At 40.7% G+C, this 18,498-nt stretch overlaps 1 protein-coding gene across 2 annotated transcripts in view; it reads left to right on the top strand.

The window, feature by feature from the left end:
- Positions 1 to 290: 290 nt before the first annotated feature.
- The window catches only part of RCOR1 (REST corepressor 1), a 123,812-nt gene continuing 105,604 nt past the window's right edge, over positions 291 to 18,498 (top strand). Inside the window, exons 1-2 of one of the 2 annotated variants that reach the window (XM_070593333.1) lie at positions 291 to 819; positions 911 to 970. In XM_070593333.1, coding sequence (XP_070449434.1) covers positions 525 to 819; positions 911 to 970 — 355 coding nt within the window. In that variant the 5' untranslated portion in view covers positions 291 to 524. The remainder of the gene's footprint in view (positions 820 to 910; positions 971 to 18,498) is intronic. The other variant, XM_070593332.1, reaches the window with a different exon arrangement.

Here is an 18,498-nt window from a genome sequence, read left to right on the forward strand (position 1 = left end):
ATTGCAAACCTCAAACCACGTACAGCGGGCGATACGCGTCAACCGAACCTGACCAACGGAAGCCCCGAGCCTCCCCCTCCCGGCTCCCCTGCCCCGGTCCCTTGGACGGACGGGTGTGCCGAGCCAACCGGGCGGCCGCTCGCCGTCCAAATCCCACAAGAGCCAATGGGAGCGCGTGGGGGGCGGAGCCGTCCCCGCGTCGGGTTGGGCTGCGCGCGGCTTCCCCCCCCCAACCCTGCTCGTCCCAGGCCCCGCCCCCTCCCCTCCCGCTCGCTGCTCCCGGAGTAGTTAGTGCCAGTGAAGTGCGGGCGGCGATGAGAGCGAAAGTTGCGCTCGGCTTGGCGCTGGGGGCTTGAAGCAGCTCCGCGCTCCGCCTGCCAGGGCCGCCCCCAGCCCCAACTCGCGCCCGCGGGCTCCCGCCGCGCCCCCGGCCCCGCGCCCGCCCGCACCCCCTCCCCCGGCCCGGCGCCCCTCCTCAGGAGCCGCGGGTCCCCGCCACTTTAGCCCGGCCCCGGCCCCCGCCGATGCCGGCCATGGTGGAGAAGGGCCCCGAGGTCTCAGGGAAGCGGAGAGGCAGGAACAACGCGGCCAGCGCGGCCGCCTCGGCCGCCGCCGCCTCCGCCGCGGCCGCCTCCGCCTCCGCCTCGGCTGCTGCCGCCTCGGCCGCCGCCGCCGCCTCCGCCTCCGCCGCCGCCTCGGCCGCCGCCGCCCCCAATAATGGGCAGAATAAAAGTTTGGCGGCGGCGGCGCCCAATGGCAACAGCAGCAGCAACTCCTGGGAGGAAGGCAGCTCGGGCTCGTCCAGCGACGAGGAGCACGGTAGGTGGTGGGTGGCAGCCGCCGCGCGCCGCGCGCCGCCCCCGCGCCCCCAGCCCGCGCCCGCTGACCGCCGTGCTCTGCTTCCCCGCAGGTGGCGGCGGCATGCGCGTCGGACCCCAGTACCAGGCGGTGGTGCCCGACTTCGACCCGGGTGAGTAGCGCCCCGGGCCGGCCGGCGGCGGGTGCGCCCCGGTCCCCCGCGCCCCGAGGGGGCGGGAGCCCTCGGACAACTTTCTTTTTGTGTGTTCGCCCTGCCGTCCGCGGGGAGAACAGCAGGGCGAGAACGAGGGAGACACACGAACGTGTGCTGCCAACGTGCCTCCGCGCACGGGGAAGGCCCGAGTCGGCCCAGTCGGGTGGGTGCCGCTGTCCCCCTGCGGCCCCGGGGGGAGGCGGCGGTGCCGGGGCGGCCACGCCTGGGCCGGGGCTCCGGCGGTCCCCGGGTCCGGACGAGCCGCGCCTCGGTAGGGGTGGCAGTGCCGGAGAGTTAGCGCCGGCGAGCGCCCCCGACCTGGGACGCCCTCGGCTCGCTTCTCCCCTACCCAGGGTGCCCCCCATGCCTTGTCCTCCTCCCGCCGGTCCCCAGGCTTCCCTCCCATCCCGAGGGCGAGTAGAATAACGACCCCCCCAAATCAGTTAATAAAAGAAGTGTGCTTCCCAGAGGGCGCCTGCCTGGGGAGGAGAGGCTTGTGGCAGTTTGATTTTAGGACCTATTTGTAAATGTGCGTGTATTTCCTTTTTTCTTAAGGAAGGGGTTGTGAAAGAATAGAACCTTCAGAAGCTTTAGCCTAACAAATGGTTTCCACCTCCAAGAGATGCCTACACCCTAGAATGAACATTTAGTTCCCTTGCTGCTAGTCTGTGTGGAAGGAAATTTAAAGTGGTACCAGAAAAAATCCAATCAGACAAAGGAATTCGTCGGATTTTAATACAGGAGATTCTAGGCTGTTTCTGTATGAGACTGTCTTTGAAGATTGTTGGCGTAGAAAATGTTTGGAAGGTCGCGGGTTTTATTTTAGAAATAAAATTCAAAAGAGAATCTTGTGGAACTGGAGTTAACAGTCCTCCTGGTTGGAGGGATTTAGAGCTGGAGGTTCTCTGTGTAGGTTATACCACTAGTTTATTTGAGAAAACAAATGCACGAATGCTTTTCCTTGGAAACAAGACTGCAGAAAATTGCAAGGATCTAGTCCTTGAAAAAAAGCCATGGCTCTTAAGTTGTTATTAAGGTACTAAATTCTGAGTGTTCTTGTTCTTTGAAGTGAAAATACATGGGGATCCCTGAGTGAGCTCTTGGCATTCTGGAAGTAAAAGACCTTTCCCATATTTGCCTTCTACATTTTGGTCTGTTGGTTTAAATCTCTTAAATGTGTGTAGTGTAACACCCAGGTTTGTGTTCTTTTTAAACTCATGTTGGTTTCCCCTTCCCCCACATCTTCCTTTTTTGGTAGTCACTTCTCATAAGAGTGACAGGATAGGACTAGGAGACCAGGCTTTTTCTCTTCTGTAATGCCTTTTCCATTCCTTGGTTGGCCACCAGGGGAAGCATACTGTTTTTTGGTTACCGTTGACCCTATCTTCATTTTGTAGGTCAAGTCCATCTTTGTGTTAATACACAGAACATAAAGCAAAAGCTTGTCACCAAGTTTCCTCCACTTTTTTAAAATCAGCTTGTGTAGATCTTTTAGTTTTAGTTAGTTGCTCGGTTTTTGATACATTTTGGTTATATTAGTTTTGAAAGCTTTATTTAAATATGTTGTATATGCCTAAAGAAAAGGGTATATTTGATGGCAACAACAGGAATTAGATTTCTGATGTTCTTCTAAAGACTGATGTCTGTCTCTGCTTTGTTAGTCATGAACCGGACTTCTTTGGAGTTGTTCTCCATTGAAATGGCAAAGGTAATAGGATCATACTTTGAGCTGTCCTTGCATTTTTGATGGAATGAGTGCACGCATAAATTTGCTAGACACTTGCCATTCTAAAAAATAGAACATCTTAAATGTTCTGTTGCATAGTCTTACTGCCAATTGATTGGGTCTTAGTATTAACATTTCCAAATTTCTTATTTTGTGTTTGTCTTAATCTGGAAAGGAATCTAACTGGTATGAAATAATTTCAAACCCTGTTTTGCCAGTCTGAGCAGTGGGACACATTCCCAGATATGGCTGAAAATGGTGGGACTTTACTGTTTCCTAGTGATTTTTTTTTTAGGTGTGTTCTCGTATAACTTAAAATCTAAGGGAAGAGAAGACTTCCGTTTTGGACTAGAAATGGTATACCATATTTGTTTGATGGCAAAAATTTTTTTTTAGATCTTTAAACTTAAGACAGGTTCTTTCCATGAGTACAAGTTAGAAATAATGTAGAATTGAGACTGTGATTTTTACTGCTTTTTCTTTCTCTCTGCCTGAGTTTTGAATTTATCGTTATTTTTTTTTAAACCAGAATTTGGACAGGTGAATGTGAAACTTGTCAGAAAGCCTTTTTTAAGAAAACTGTCTCTGGTAAAGATGTGTGAGTGGAAGAAGTTGATTTTAATTTTTTTTAAGTCAGATTTTATTTGTCCACACTATTCCAACTTGACCCCATTTAATTTTGAAAACAAATGATTGAAACTAGGACCACCTGATATTCCTTACATGGTCCAAGGAAGATTCATTTCAGTCATCCCTCGCAAACAGTGCATGAGGGGGATAGAGCACTGTAGTCCTAAAATGCTGATTCAGTTCTTATAATCTAATTGAGACCTAGGCTAGATCAGTGGACTCTGGCATTACTTGGTAATTAAAATACTGTCTATTTATAGTGATAGAAAAAGTTTCATCAATTAGATTTGAAAACAAAGACCAGAATGCAATTCTAAACGTTTAACTTAGGCTTTGTTCTCGTGTGGTGACCAGACTGTCTTTCTGTATTCAGTGCTGTAGCAAATCTGAGTTGTCACTGGTTTCTTTTAGAACTTAGTAATCATAGAATGCAGTAAGAAGAAGGAATGCTCATTCTAGCCTACCTCCGGTTAGTTATTTCCTACACTTGTGGAGCGTAATTTATTTTGAAATGAGTAGTGTTTTTCTCTCCGAAAGTGTGAATGTTCCCATGATCTTAGCAGTAAGCCCGCAGAGGAGGAATCTGTAGCCTATGTATTTCTTTGATCATTTGTTTGGTCCTCTTCCTCTTTGTTGTCTTCTAGCTAGAGGAGCACAGTGACAGGATTTTAAGGTTGACTCGAGTTCTTTGTTTTCTGAAGTGTGTGTTATTATGTCAACTTCTTTCCCAAGTTGGTTTTCAGTATCACAGTTTGCTAATAGTAACAGTAAGACTCTTACAGAAGAGGATATGTTAATGGTAAAATTTTTGAGGTAAAAGTCCTTTAAATGTGCAACCTGTATTTGGAACATTGAATCCAATATATTTAATCAGATTTGTGGTTGTCAGTGGCTCAACTGTCACTTCAGGGGTAACTTGTATTAGTTAATAAAATGTGTTATGCTTTAACGTGGAATAGTTTTACTGAACAAAGTGTTTTGACATGCTTTTCATTTCTTTTTACTTTGTTCCTCTTAGAACACATTATTTTCTGTGCTTTAGTTCCATTGTAAAAATCAGCTTTATAAATATCCTAAGATTCCTAAGTTTTGGTCAGTACTTTGTGATTTAAACATACTTTGAGGCATTGTTCGCCCCGTGAGAGGTCAGGGTGATGGGGAATCCTCTGAGTGATCGCCTTCGTCAGGTAGTGTAGCAGGGAGACCTAAAGCTGGTTGTCAGGAGATTCAGAGCCCTGTCTCTCTGACTAAGGTCATAGAAGGTAGAGCTGGTCATTTTATCTCTAGAAGCCTCAGTTTCCTCAATCATGAATCAGGGGTTCTTTTCATCACTACTAGTCTATGATTATGTCAATTATAGTCATCTTTTTAATTTCATGTTTCTTTCAGAGGCAATATAGAGTAGACTGGGAGAGCTTGGGCTGTGAGAATCGTCAAACCTGAGTTCCTATCCTGGCACTGCGTCTTGCCAGCCATCTCTTGGTCCTGAGCAAGTTACTTCATTTTTGCCTTCATCTGTAAAAGAGAGACAATGGAACTTCTTCCTTGAGAGAAGGAGTTAACTGTGCTAATACATGTAAAATGCCCAGCATAGTGCCTGGCACACAGTATTTCCTGGTATCCTTATTCTAATTATCGTTCATGTAACTTAAGTTGCCAAGTAGTGGTCCCTGCATTGCCTGCTTTACTGCATCGGTAAGACTGGATTATAACGAAGCCATTGATTTGATTACACATTGTGCAGTGAGATATTTGAAGATGATAGCTTTTAAGTTACATATACCTGCTGCAATTTAGGTAAATATCCTTTCCTGGAAGAGAGAGAACTGGTCCAAAACGTTTATATAGCCGAAAAGAACACTGAGGTCCAGAGAGAGTAGGTAGACCTGTTCAGATCAAGTTTCTAGATAGTACAAAAGAAACCTTGAATCCATTCCTGGGCCAGGGGAAGGCATATTGACTGGGTTCTGAGTTAGGGAGCTTTTGCTCTAAACTTTCCAGTTCTTGACTGAGAGTTAATGCTCTCCAGAAGGGATTCTTCCACCACAGTGCTCCTTTCCAGGCTTGAGGACTGTGATTTACGGGTTAGCTAGTTGAAACTAACCAGAGCAGAGTAGTTTTAAAAGCAATGTTAAAGGTCATTTGTATTCAAGAAATTTAGGCTTACTCTGAGAGAGCCATTTTCCTTGGGGTTATAAAGTTCTTTGGGCAATGTAGTTGAAAAAAATCTTAGTCTTGGGAGATGAAACATCAAAGCTCTATGCAAGTTACTGTATTCTCCCTCAGTTTATGGTACTTTTTGTATTTTCCTCTCTGCTACGTAGATTGTTGTAATTAATTTATGGTTTAACCATCACTTTCTTCTGACCCTTTCTTCAGAGGTTCCAGGCGTAATGTAAAAGAAATAGGGCCTCTGTTTGTCCCCTTACTCTAATGGAACACAGTGATCTTTGCTAAGGAGTATGTGTTAAGTTAGAATTTACATTCAAAACTGAGAGCTTGAAATCACTTTCTGGGAGAGAGAATCTCTGTAGCAACACAGTAAAAAGTCTGAATAAGGTGGGAATTGGGATTGAGTGCTGATTGGATGACTTGGACTGAGTTAATTCCTACAGGTTTAAATAGCAATTGTGGAAAATATTTGTGACCTTAGAAACTATATGGGTAGAGTTGCAATATAATTTCTTCTACTTTGTGTTCTGGAAGTCTTATTAATACATGTATTTAACTTTTGGTTGAGTTTTATGGTTTCTGTTGTTGTTTTTTTTAAATGGACTATTTTAAAGTAAGTTTAAGGTATCAAAAAGTATTTTGCTAAAATGTTTGAGAGAAATAAATATTTTAAAATAACGTTAAGCGTTATTTAGATGAAATATTAGCATCTCTAAAACTCCTGTTTTTTTCAAATTAGTCAGATTCTTTAGAGATGTGGATTTTAGTAAAAATGGCACACTAGACATAATTCTTTGAAACCTTTGAATTTTCCCTCCTTCAAAGTAATGAGAGAGAAAATTGTAATGTCTGTCTCATCCAACCTTCCTGTGTTCTAGATGAAGAAAATAAAGCCTGGAGAGAGAAAGTGACTTGTATTTGTCTGTCTTTCAATACCTGATCATTAAAAGTATCTCAGGGTAGGCTTGAGGCCAGGTAAGGCCACACTTCAAATTTTCAATGTTTCAGAGCTTTGTTACTGGGTAAAATAATTGAGAACAGTAATATGTGTTCGTATTTTAGAACCAGAAGTAAGATTTAAACTTTTAAAAATTGAAGTGACTAGTTACTGTGCATAATTTGAATGTCTCTAAATTACTATAAGGTAGGATAGAATTGTAGAGATAGAGTTACTGAAAAAATAAACATTTGAATAGAACAGAAAATAACACGTACAGTTATGTACCCACCATTGTGATTAAGCGCTGTTAATATTAGGCCGTAATTGTTTCAGGTGCAGCTGAAGGCTAATTCCTCCACTCCCAGCTTCACTAATTTGAAGTTGATTTATGTTATTCCTGTGATAGTTTGTTTGTATCCTCTGAGAAGCAGATGCCAGGATAGAATTAGGTGTGCAAGAGATTCATAGGGGTAGCAAAAGCTTTCAGAATGGATGTGGGTGTGACATTTATGAAGGAAAACAGAGAAGGAAGGATGACAGTGGTTGGATCAAGGAGCCTAAAGTTGCATTACACTTGGAGAAAATCTGAGCCAGAGCAAAGATTGTTAGAGGTGTCGTTTGGGCAGGAAGGGCCCTGCTCTGGAATGCCTATGGCGTGAATGCTGCGTGCATCCTGAAGGTGGTGGGCCGCTGGGACTGGGAGCCCATCACACTGCTCTCAGCACTTTCTCTCCTGGAGGGAGATCTGAGTGGCACACTCTCACGGCCATCAGAAGTCCCATGCATGTTTCTGTAGTTTAGTACATACTTAGGTATGGTAAAGAATGTTTTGTTATTGTCAGTGTCTTTTTGCAAATGGAATTATTTGTGCATATCCATTTGCTTTGATGCTTTCCAAACAAGTACATTGCCAGTAACAAGGCACATAAGTTTCGATCTTCACTGTGATGTCAGATTTATTGACTTTTTGCAGTGCTATCCTTTTGTGATTTATGTTTGCATTTTTCTAATTACTGGTAAGATTAAGTGTATTTTTATGTGTTTTTTGGCTACTCAGGTTCCTCTTGTGAATATATCTTTTGTTATTTTTCTATAGGGTGTTGGTCTTTTTCTTAGTGATTTGTGTGAGTTCTTTATATGTTTGAATACCGATCCTTTGTTAGGATTGCATATATATAGTTTTTGTTTTTTCTTTAGTATGGGGTGTTGATTGATTTTCTTTACTTAGAAGGAATATCCAACCAAGGATGTATTTCTGCTCGAAGACTGGCCTTGGTACAGAGCCCCTGTAATATTTGTCACTGGGACTCCTGATTTCTAAGATGAATGTCACTGAGAATTGACACATCTTTTTTGTTTTGTTTCAGTGTTTTCAGTTGATTTGGTGTATTATTAACCGATTGACCCAAATTACAGTGCCTGATAACTTGAAAAGGTCTGATTTGATTTCTATCTAGCATGTAGTTATAGCAGCATGCTAATTAGAGGTTAAAGTTATGGCTTTAGTTCCCATAGTGGTCACTTAGCCTACAAAAGGTGAAGGTGCTATGGACTAAAACTAAATTCAACTGTCTTATGGATTTGCCACTGATTATAAGGAAATAGGTGAGTGTGTGGATGGGAGCGTGCAACTTGTCACCAACAGAAAACCCTCAAAGGAATGATCTATCAGTGCCAGGTCAGCGTGTGCAGACTGTGTGCCAGGCTCTTTTGAACACTTTATATCTATTAAAAATTTTAACACAACAATCACAACAGTCATTTGAGGTAAAGTTATCTCTGTTTTCTAGGTGAGGAAACAGAGGCACCAAGAGGCTTATTGTCATGGTTCAACCTAATAACTTGCCCAAGGAAACCCATTCTAAGATGCCATCAGTTGTAAGATACACCGTTGTTTTATTATCACTAAGAAAGGAAAACACAAGATACCAGTTTCATTCAAATTTCAGTCTCGAGTTTTTCAGGGCGAGTCAGCCAGAAATCCTCTTTAAGGAAACGCACATAGGAGCAGTGCTTTATGGCATCAGTTGCTTAGTTGTTTCCACGCGGCCCCAGGTGTTGTGGAGTTTTATGGTTAGGGTTGCCAGCACCTGCTTCATGTCCAGTTCCTGGCAGTGAAAACATAGGTGAAATGGGAGGTACCTGGCTTGGTTGGGGCAAATTGGAGTGAGTTGCTTTCCTCCTGCACGTACGTTGAAATAGTCATCTGCAGAGCTTAAAACACAATTTCAGTTTCTTTGAGGGGAGCATGATTGTGTGAATTAAGGTTACAAAGGACAATGTTATGTTGGCTACGTTTTAGTTTATGGGTATAACATGGAAATATTTTCTATCTCTCCCCTCCCCCTCCTTGTGTTTTTCTGTGGGTTTATATTGAACTTGAGCTGTGGAATGAATTTAAGAACCATGTCTTGAATAAGGTGTGAAATGATGCACAAATTAAAATATCTAAGTGTGTTTTTAAAAACTCTTGATTTCACCTGTACAGCATTCTGGTTGGTATTGTTCAGCAACTAATTTCTGTCCCTTGCATATTTTTCCCATCCTCCCTCTCTCGTCAAAAAAACAAAAAACAAACTAACCCTGGTCCCCCCCCAATCCAAAGTATATATTTCTTTGTGTTATTAGTGAATTTTGGTGCATTTTTCAAAGACCATAGTATATTTAAAGAAAATTGCAAGCCTCATTCTGATTGACTCACATGTGAGGTTTGCCGTGTGTCATTTGATCATGGTGTAATTTAACTAAGGACTGACTTAACTAAGGACTGGTTTTTGTCTGGCCAGAGCCTCAAGACTTGCTTTCTACCTAAACTGAAGACCTTTAGGTGTCTCTGCTCTTCTGGGAGCTAGTGGTGCCCTGTACTTCTGCTTTCTTGGAGGTGGGAGCATAGTTTTGAGCCACCACTTCAGGTTGAGATATCTTATGGTTTATCTTCTGCTAACTTGTCATAGTTGAATGTGGTTCTGAGTATAAGAAGAATGTGTGCTTGGTTTAACTGACACTCCTTTATTAGGCATTTTGTAATGGACGTCAGATAATTATGTGCCAAATTCAGTTGTTTAAGAAATGGAAACTCAAGGAAAAGTGAGCTTTTAAATTGCAGTTAAAAGCTGATTTTCCCTGTTTTCTATGCCTTTCTCGTAATGAATTCATATGAATTAGAGAGGCACATCTTGCTTAAATACATTCTTTAAAAAATTTTATCAAGTTGAAATTCATATAACGTAAAATTAATCATTTTGAAGTGAGCAGTTCAGTGGTATTTAGTACGTTCACAGTGTTGTGCAACTCCTACTTTGTCCAGTTTCAAAACATTTTCTTCACCCCAAAAGAAAATCTCGTACTTATTAAGCAGTTACTTCCTATTCCCCACTCTCCCCAACCCCTCATACATTGCTGATGGCAGTATATAGAGGGAACCAGGAGACATGGGGTAGTGCTGGAGGGTAGGGAATTGAAGAAACCAGGAATGGTTATCCTTCTTTAGCAGTTTTATGTAGTGACCAAAAGACTACTTGATGGCCTTATGTATGAAAAGGTTAATTAAAATTTTGGAGTTGAGGGACCGGCCCTGTGATCCACTGGTTAAGTTGGCATGCTCTGCTTCGGCAGCCCAGGGTTCGCTGGTAGAATGATCCTGGGCGCAGATCTACACACAGCTCATCAAGCCATGCTGTGGTGGCATCCCACATAGAAGAACCAGAATGTTTTTACAGCTAGGATATACAGCTATGTACTGGGGCTTTGAGGAGAAAAAAATTGGGAGATTGGCTGACCATTGTATTCACTTGAACTTAAGATATTTCTGTGCTGTTCTACATACATACACACACACTCTCTCTCTCTGGATGAAGGTTACAATTCCTGCTTTACCTTTACTGGCATAGAAGCTTCTGGGCTTGGAGCTTGTTCTGCTTTGAAACTTAACATGGATATAGTGAGATCAGGATAGTAGGAACAATAGCGGTTTTACTGAATACCAGGAAGAAGTTTTAGATGAAATGGCCCTTTGATCCAAGCCTTGAAAACTGGGAGTTTTTCAGTGTTTATCATTTTTATGGTGTTTATTAATTACAGAATTAATATTATATAAAATATAAGCTACAAGTGTTAAAAAATTTTGAAAATTCTAATCTTTCTTAAAAATTTCAGTCAATTTTCTGTCTTGAGCTGTATTGTCCATTAGTGTAGCCACTTGCTATATGTAACTATTTACATTTAAATTTATTAAAATTAAATAAAATTAAAACGACTTCTGTCACACCACCCGCATTTCAAGTGCTCAGTAGCCCTATGTAGTTACTGGCTACTGTATTGGACAGCGCAGAACAGAACATTTACATTATCCCAGAAAATTCTGTTGGATAACACTGATCTAGAAGCTCTGATGACTTGAAAGCTTCATTGTTTTAAATTTTTATAGTTCAGAAGTTACGCCTCTTTAATCAAAGTGCATGGTGAAATGTGATATTTGTACAGCTGGTAAATATGATGATTGTGTACTGAATTCTTCTAGTATACTATTTGTTAAAATATTGCAATTAACGTATTCAAAATAAGGCTTCTTGAGAAAGTGGAAATGGAAAACTTAGGAGAGCTTTGTTTTTTTTTTTGTTTTTTATTTATTTAAAGATTTTTATTTTTTTTCCTTTTTCTCCCCAAAGCCCCCCAGTACATAGTTGTATATTCTTCGTTGTGGGTCCTTTTAGTTGTGGCATGTGGGACGCTGCCTCAGCGTGGTTTGATGAGCAGTGCCATGTCCACGCCCAGGATTCGAACCAACGAAACACTGGGCCGCTTGCAGTGGAGCGCACGAACTTAACCACTCGGCCACGGGGCCAGCCCCAGGAGAGCTTTGTTTTTTGAGGTGATTATTTAGTACCTAATTAAACCAAAAAGATGATTAAAATGTATGGCTACATTGAAGATAAATGTAGGACTTGAAAAATGACAATATGAAGGCTCAGCCTTGTCTTGAAAGATTAGGTTTTTAAAAACAGCCTTATTGAGATATAATTGACATAAACTGTATATATTTAAAGAACACAGTTGTAGGTACAATAGGCTACTTGCAGTCCCTTTGTTTACTGATGCTCTGTTCAGTCTTTTCTTCTGTTTCGTTTTGAATATTTTCTATTGCTATGTCTATGTTTACTTTTCTTTTGCAGTGTCTAATATATTTTATTACATTATAATATATTTAATATATAATATGTATAGATTATAAGATATATAATATATTTAGTGTATTTTTCATCTCAGACATTACAGGTTTTATATTTGGAAGTTTGATTTGGGCCTTTTTTTCTTTCGGGGAGGAAGATTGGCCCTGAGCTAACATCTGTGCCAGTCTTCCTCTATTTTATATGTGGGTCGCTGCCACAGCATGGCTTGATGAGTGGTGTAGGTCTGTGCCCAGAATCTGAACCTGTGAACCCTGGGCTGTGACAGCAGTGTGTGTGAACCTAACTGCTACAGCACCAGGCCAGTGATTTGGACCTTTTTTAAAAAATATATTTCATGTCTCTGCTTAATATATGCAGTCTTTCCTCTAACTTCTTGAACACATTGAAATACAGTTATAATTGTTTTGATGTCGTTGTCTACTAATTCTATCATCTGTGTCATTTCTGGGTCTGTTTCAATTGATTGAGTTTTCTCCTAATTTTGAGTTGTCTTTTCCTGCTTCTTTGCTTGTCTGGTAAGTTTTGTTTGGATGCCAGACATTATGAATTTTACTTTGATGGATGTTGGATATTTATGTGTTCCTATAAATATTCTTGAGCTTTCTTCTAGAACATGGTTAAGTTCCTTAGAAATAGTTTGTTCATTTCAGATTCCGTTTTTGAGCCTTGTTGGTGGGATCAGAGCAGTGTTTAGTCTAGGGCTAATTATTTCCCCCTACTGAGCTAATACCCTACTGAGTACTATCAATCGTCTGTGAATTCTGAGATTTTCCACTCTGGCTATTGGGAATAGGCACTTTTCTTGGTCCTTTGTGAGCCTCATGGATTGTTCTCTTTTATTCTTGCGGGTGGTTCTTTATCCAGAAACCCCAAGTATTTTCTTCACAGGCATGTGCTGATCAGTATTATGCCTAATACTCAAGGGGGACCCTTTGCATATCTCTGGAGTTCTCCCTCTGTGCAGCTCTCTCTTTTCTGATATTCTGACCTACAAAATCTAGCTGTCTTGACTTCCCTGGGCTCAGCTTGTCTCCTCAACTTGAGGAGACTGCCTGATTTTCCCCGGGTCCCCCTCCCTGTGCTGCCAGTTGGAAACTCTCTCCAGGCAGTGAACTGGGGCAGTTTTAGGATTTATTTCATTTGTTCCCCATCTCTTGGGGATCATTGTACTTTGTTGCTTGGTGTCCAACATCTTGAAAACTGTTGCTTGGTATGTTTATCCTGTTTTTAATTGTTTGAGATGACGGTAAATCTTGTTCATGTCACTCCACCTTGGCTGGAAGCAGAAGTCTAGTTTTTTTTAAAAAGGAAAGTAGAGGAGTTGGTTATATTCCATTTTTGATAGAAAACGTTAATATATTTCTATATAGTCTTTTACCCCAATCTGTTTGATTTCTTCTTGAAGTTCTTATGGCTTTTAAACTTTTAAATTTGGGTTTTATGTTCATGGAAACATTCTGTAAATAGAATAATAATGCTTTCAGAAACCAGAATACCAGATTTTGTATTTTTATGTAGCTACTATTCATTTCAATATTCATGATGAAGTGTTCAGTTTGATTTACCTCCTCATTGAAATCTGATGATTCTAGCCCATAATTTTCTGAAGGAGTATAGTCTTTTTGAATTCAGTATTCTTTACAAAATAAATTATTTAAAAATTATTCTAATTAGCATACCTCTGATAAAAGTATAATTTAGAAAGTATCTCGTTCTTAGACTGTCTTGGACTTCCATCTTGCTGGGATGCAGTAAGATGAGTATTTGTGTGTGTGTGTGTGTGTGTGTGTGTGTTTGAGTGTGTGTGTATTCCTTTTGAAGCACTTCTCGTAGAATTTTTATTGTTTCCTAGTCATTTTCAGCTAGATGTCTTTTAGATTTTTGAACATGTGATACTTTCATATACCATATATTGATACTCCTAAACTGAATTAGGGTTTTATCATTTTTATTTATTTACTTAGTAATTTTTTTTGAGGAAGATTGGCCCTGAGCTAACATCTGTTGCCAGTCTTCCTCTCCACCCCGCGGCCCCAAGCCCCAGTACATAGTTGTATATCCCAGTTGTAAGTCCTTCGAGTTCTTCTACGTGGGATGCTGCCACAGCATGGCTTGATGAACAGTATGTCGGTCTATGCGTAGGATCCGAACCAGCAAACCCTGGGCCACCAAAGCAGAGCACACTAACTTAAGCACTTGGCTGGACCCTGAATTAGGGTTGTATGTGTCAGCTGATGAAGTATCATTTTGAGTCCTTGCTTGGTGTTCTGCTTGCTTGGTGACAGGTCAGTTTCCATGGCGTTGTCATGTTTTTATAGCATTGTTAGTGGAATCAAGAGGTTGAGGGGTGGGGATGCAGGCCCCTTACCATGCTAAAGCAGGCTATAAACTAGAATAGCTGAGCTTTTATTTAGTTTTGTATATTAAGTTTCTAGATAATTTTTTTTTTAAAGATTGGCACCTGAGCTAACAACTATTGCCTATCTTTTTTTTTCCCCCGCTGCTTTTTTCTCCTCAAATCCCCCCGGTACATAGTTGTATATTTTAGTTGTGGGTCCTTCTAGTTGTGGCATGTGGAACGCCACCTCAGCATGGCCTAATGAGTGGTGCCATGTCCGTGCCCAGGATCTGAACCCTGGGCCGCTGAAGCGGAGCACGTGAACTTAACCACTTGGCCACAGGTCCGGCCCCTAGATAATTTTTTAAGAAGAGTTTTATTGCTGTAAAAAATGTTTTAAAACTATACTTTCTGCCTTAAAAACAAGTAGCAATAGCAAAGTGAAAGTGTTGATACCAATGATTTGAAGTATAGGTTCTACAAACTTTAATGCAATTGAGACAAAGCTAATAATCATTAGGCTTTCTAAGAGCATGCAGCTTTTATATTCAGACACATTCATTCATTGTGTTTAATTCTGAAGGAAAAAACTCTGTAAAAGTAAGATGAGATATAATTAGCTGTTTTTTTTTGTTTTTAGCTTTCAGGAACATAATTCCCCTTATGTCTATTACCTTGCTTTTACACATTCCACTTTTGTACATGTTTTTAGGAGCTCATTATGTGAGAAAGTGATGGATGGCTTATACTTCTGGTGGTCTGAGAACAGTGATTTTTCTCTCTGTTACAGGATATTACAGTTATATAGTTTTCCTAAACATTAGTAAATTTGCTTTTTTGCTTATGAAAAATTTGAACGAATAGAAAAAATAGACCATTAATCCTGGATGTCCGGCAACCAAATTTAATAATTGTAAGATTTTTGCCATATTTGCTTAATCTGAAAAAGTTTAGGGGGCTAGCGCAGTGGCATAGTGGTTAAGTTTGCATGTTGCACTTTGGCGACCCGGGGTTCGCTGGTTTGGATCCCGGGTGCGGACATGGCACCGCTTGGCAAGCCATGCTGTGGTAGGCGTCCCACGTATAAAGTAGAGGAAGATGGTCACAGATGTTAGTTCAGGGCCAGTCTTCCTCAGCAAAAAGAGGAGGAATGGCAGCAGATGTTAGCTCAGGGCTAATCTTCCTCAAAAAAAAAAAAAAGTTTAGTAAATTTGCTTTTAAGTGGCATTTGCACATTATAGAAAATAATATTGTGTGTTAGACAGTTACTTGTTGGATACTTAGTATTTTCCGTGATCATAAAATGCCTAGTCTGGTATGATAAATGCCATGTGATGGAGGTATGCCTGTGCTCTGAAAGCCTGGGGGTGAGGTGGGATGAGGTGAGGTGGTTGAAATCGGGTGTGCAAGGGAAGGCTTTCCAGAGGTGACCCTTAACTTGAAGGGCAGATGAAGAGGGAGCCCTGTGTTTAGATACCGTGGATAGAGAGGGCTTGACTCTTGAGGAATCACATGTAGTTTGATGTAATTGAAGCTTGGGGAGGTAATCAGGAGAGTGGTGGAAGGTGAGACTGTAGAGGTAGGCGCATACCAAATCACAAGGGCCTTGTGTGCCAAGCTAAGGAATTTATTTTTGAATAATAGTTTTATTAAAATAGAATTCACATACCATACAATTCACTCTTTTAAAAGTGTGCAATTTGGCGGTTTTTGGTGTATTCACAGGGTTGTGCACCCATTACCACTATCTAGTTTCTTTTTCATTACTCCAGAAGAAATCCTGTACTTATTAGCAGTCATTCCTCATTTGGAATTTACTTTAGATGTTGTTTAAATGATTTTTAATAACCATTAAAGATTTATGTCTCTTTGATATACATAAAAATAACATGTCTTCTTTAATGTTTTTATTATGAAACCGATAGTGTAATATTTTTGTGAAATAATGTGTCATACTGACCATGCATTTTAAAACTGAACGCCTCTGCTTTGGAGAATCATTGTTCTTTAGTAGCACTGGAGAATTTGAAGCCAGAGAGTGCTTTGAATGTAATTGTTGTTTAGGAAGATCATTGGTGGTTGTATTGAGGAGAGCTTGTAAGAATGGATTCATGCAAGATAGGAAGACCGCTCATTCATTCAGAAACTTCTGAATGAGTGTCTCCTGTGTGCCAGACACTGTTCTAGGCACAGTGAACAAACTAGACATCCCAGACCTTATGGAGTTAAGTTCTGGTGAGGGGATGCTGTGAGAGTAGTAATTCAGGAGGGAAGTGAGGATGGATTTGAAATCTTGTAAACTGTTAAAATTGACTTTAATGGTAGATTGGATGTGAGGCACAAGGAGGCCACAATAACTCCTGGATTTGCCATTCACTGAAATAGAGGATATAAGAGTTTGGAGATTTAAGCGAGATTCTTTGACATAGTAATTCAGGCAACATTCACTAAGAATTAGCATGGACTTTCTCCCATCTCTCCTCTAAATTGGATCCACTTCATCTGTCTTCCTGTTGTCTGTTGTTACATACCTCTATTATAGTACTTCTCTGTGTTGAAGCAATTATTAGCTTTTATGTTTTTTCCACTGACCATTGAGGGTGGGAACTGCCTATATCATTTTTGTATCCCTGCCTACAGACCATCTATACTAGCTTGGAGAATATAATTACTTCTCATTGCCTCCACTGCGTCTATCTTCATAGAAGCCACCATCATCTATAACTCGAATTACTGTAGTAGCCTTCTAATAAGTCTCCTGCTTGTATATATTAAGATATGTCAGTATGTTTCTCTTCTGCTCAGAACCTCACAGTGGCCCGCATTTCACTTAGGGTAAAAGTGAAAGACCTCACAATGGCCTTCTAAGACCTGCTCAGTCTGGTCTTGCATTATTTCTCTGACTTTATCTCCTTCGCTTCTTTCAAATCTTTGTTCAGATGTTACCTTTTCAATGAGTCCTATTTTGATCTACCTACCTATCCATTTATAAGTGTATTATCTCTCAAATACAATTTACAAACAATCTAGCAACAAACAATGGACCGCATATACGATGGTGGTCTCATAAGATTAGTACCTTATAACTTAGGTGTGTAGTAGGCTGTACCATCTAGGTTTGTGTAAGTGCACTCAAAGATGTGCACACAATGACGAAATCGCCTAACAACACATTTCTCAGAACATATCCCTGTCATTAAGCAGCACATGACATTCTGGAAAAGACACAACTATGTAGACAGTAAAAAGATTGGTCGTTGACAGGGATCAGAGTAAGAGGGATGGTTAGGCAGAGCACAGAGCATTTTTTTTAATTTTTTTTAATTTTTTTTATTTTTATTTTTTAAAGATTTTATTTTTTCCTTTTTCTCCCCAAAGCCCCCCCGGTACATAGTTGTATATTCTTCGTTGTGGGTCCTTCTAGTTGTGGTATTTGGGACGCCGCCTCAGCGTGGTTTGATGAGCAGTGTCATGTCCGCACCCAGGATTCGAACCAACGAAACACTGGGCTGCCTGCAGCGGAGCGCGCGAACTTAACCACTCGGCCATGGGGCCAGCCCCCACAGAGCATTTTTAGGGCAGTGAAAATACTCTGCGTGGTACCATTATGATGGACACATGTCGATATATGTTTGTCCAAACCCATAAAATGTACAACACCAAAAGTGAACCCTGTGGTATTCTATGGACTTTGTGTGATAATGATGTGTCAGTGTAGGTTCATTAGTTGTAATAAATGTCCCACTCTGGCGGGGGACGTTGGTAATGGGAGAGGCTAATCATGTGTGGGGTAGGGAGTATATGGGAAATCTCTGCACCTTCCTCTCAGTTTTGCTGTGAACTTAAAACTATTCTGACAAAAATAAAGTCTTTAAATATAAAAAACAGCAACAACAAAAAAATCTAACCATAAGTATCATAATTAAATAAAATCAATACTTATTCCTTAGTATAATGAAATCTCTAGTCACCTATTTTTAAACGAGTGATTTGTTTAGATCAGGATTCAGACATGATTCACATGTTGCATTTTTAAAAAATAGCTTTATTGAGGTATAATTGAAATCCAATAAACTGTCATATTAAAGTATACAGTTTGATTAGTTTTGACATATGTATGCATGTGTGAAGTTATCACCACAATCAAGATACTGAATATATTCATCAGCTCCAAAAACTTTCCTTGTGCCTCTTTGTAATTCCTCCCACCTGTCTTCCTCCCCCAAACAACCTCTGGTCTGCTTTCTGTCACCATAGATTAGTTTGCATTTTCTAGACTTTTATATAAATGGATTCTTAAATTATGTAGTTTTTTTTTGGCTTCTTTCATTCGGCATAATTATTTTGAGACTCATCCACATTGTTGCATATATCAATTGTTTATTCCTTTTTATTGCTGAGTAGTGTCATGTTGTATGGATATAGCAAAATTTTTTTATTTATTCACCTCTTGTTGGACATTTGGGTTACTTCCGTTGGCTCTGACAAATA

This window comes from Equus przewalskii, chromosome 25, assembly GCF_037783145.1.
Source record: "Equus przewalskii isolate Varuska chromosome 25, EquPr2, whole genome shotgun sequence".
In the NCBI taxonomy this organism is placed as follows: domain Eukaryota; kingdom Metazoa; phylum Chordata; class Mammalia; order Perissodactyla; family Equidae; genus Equus; species Equus przewalskii.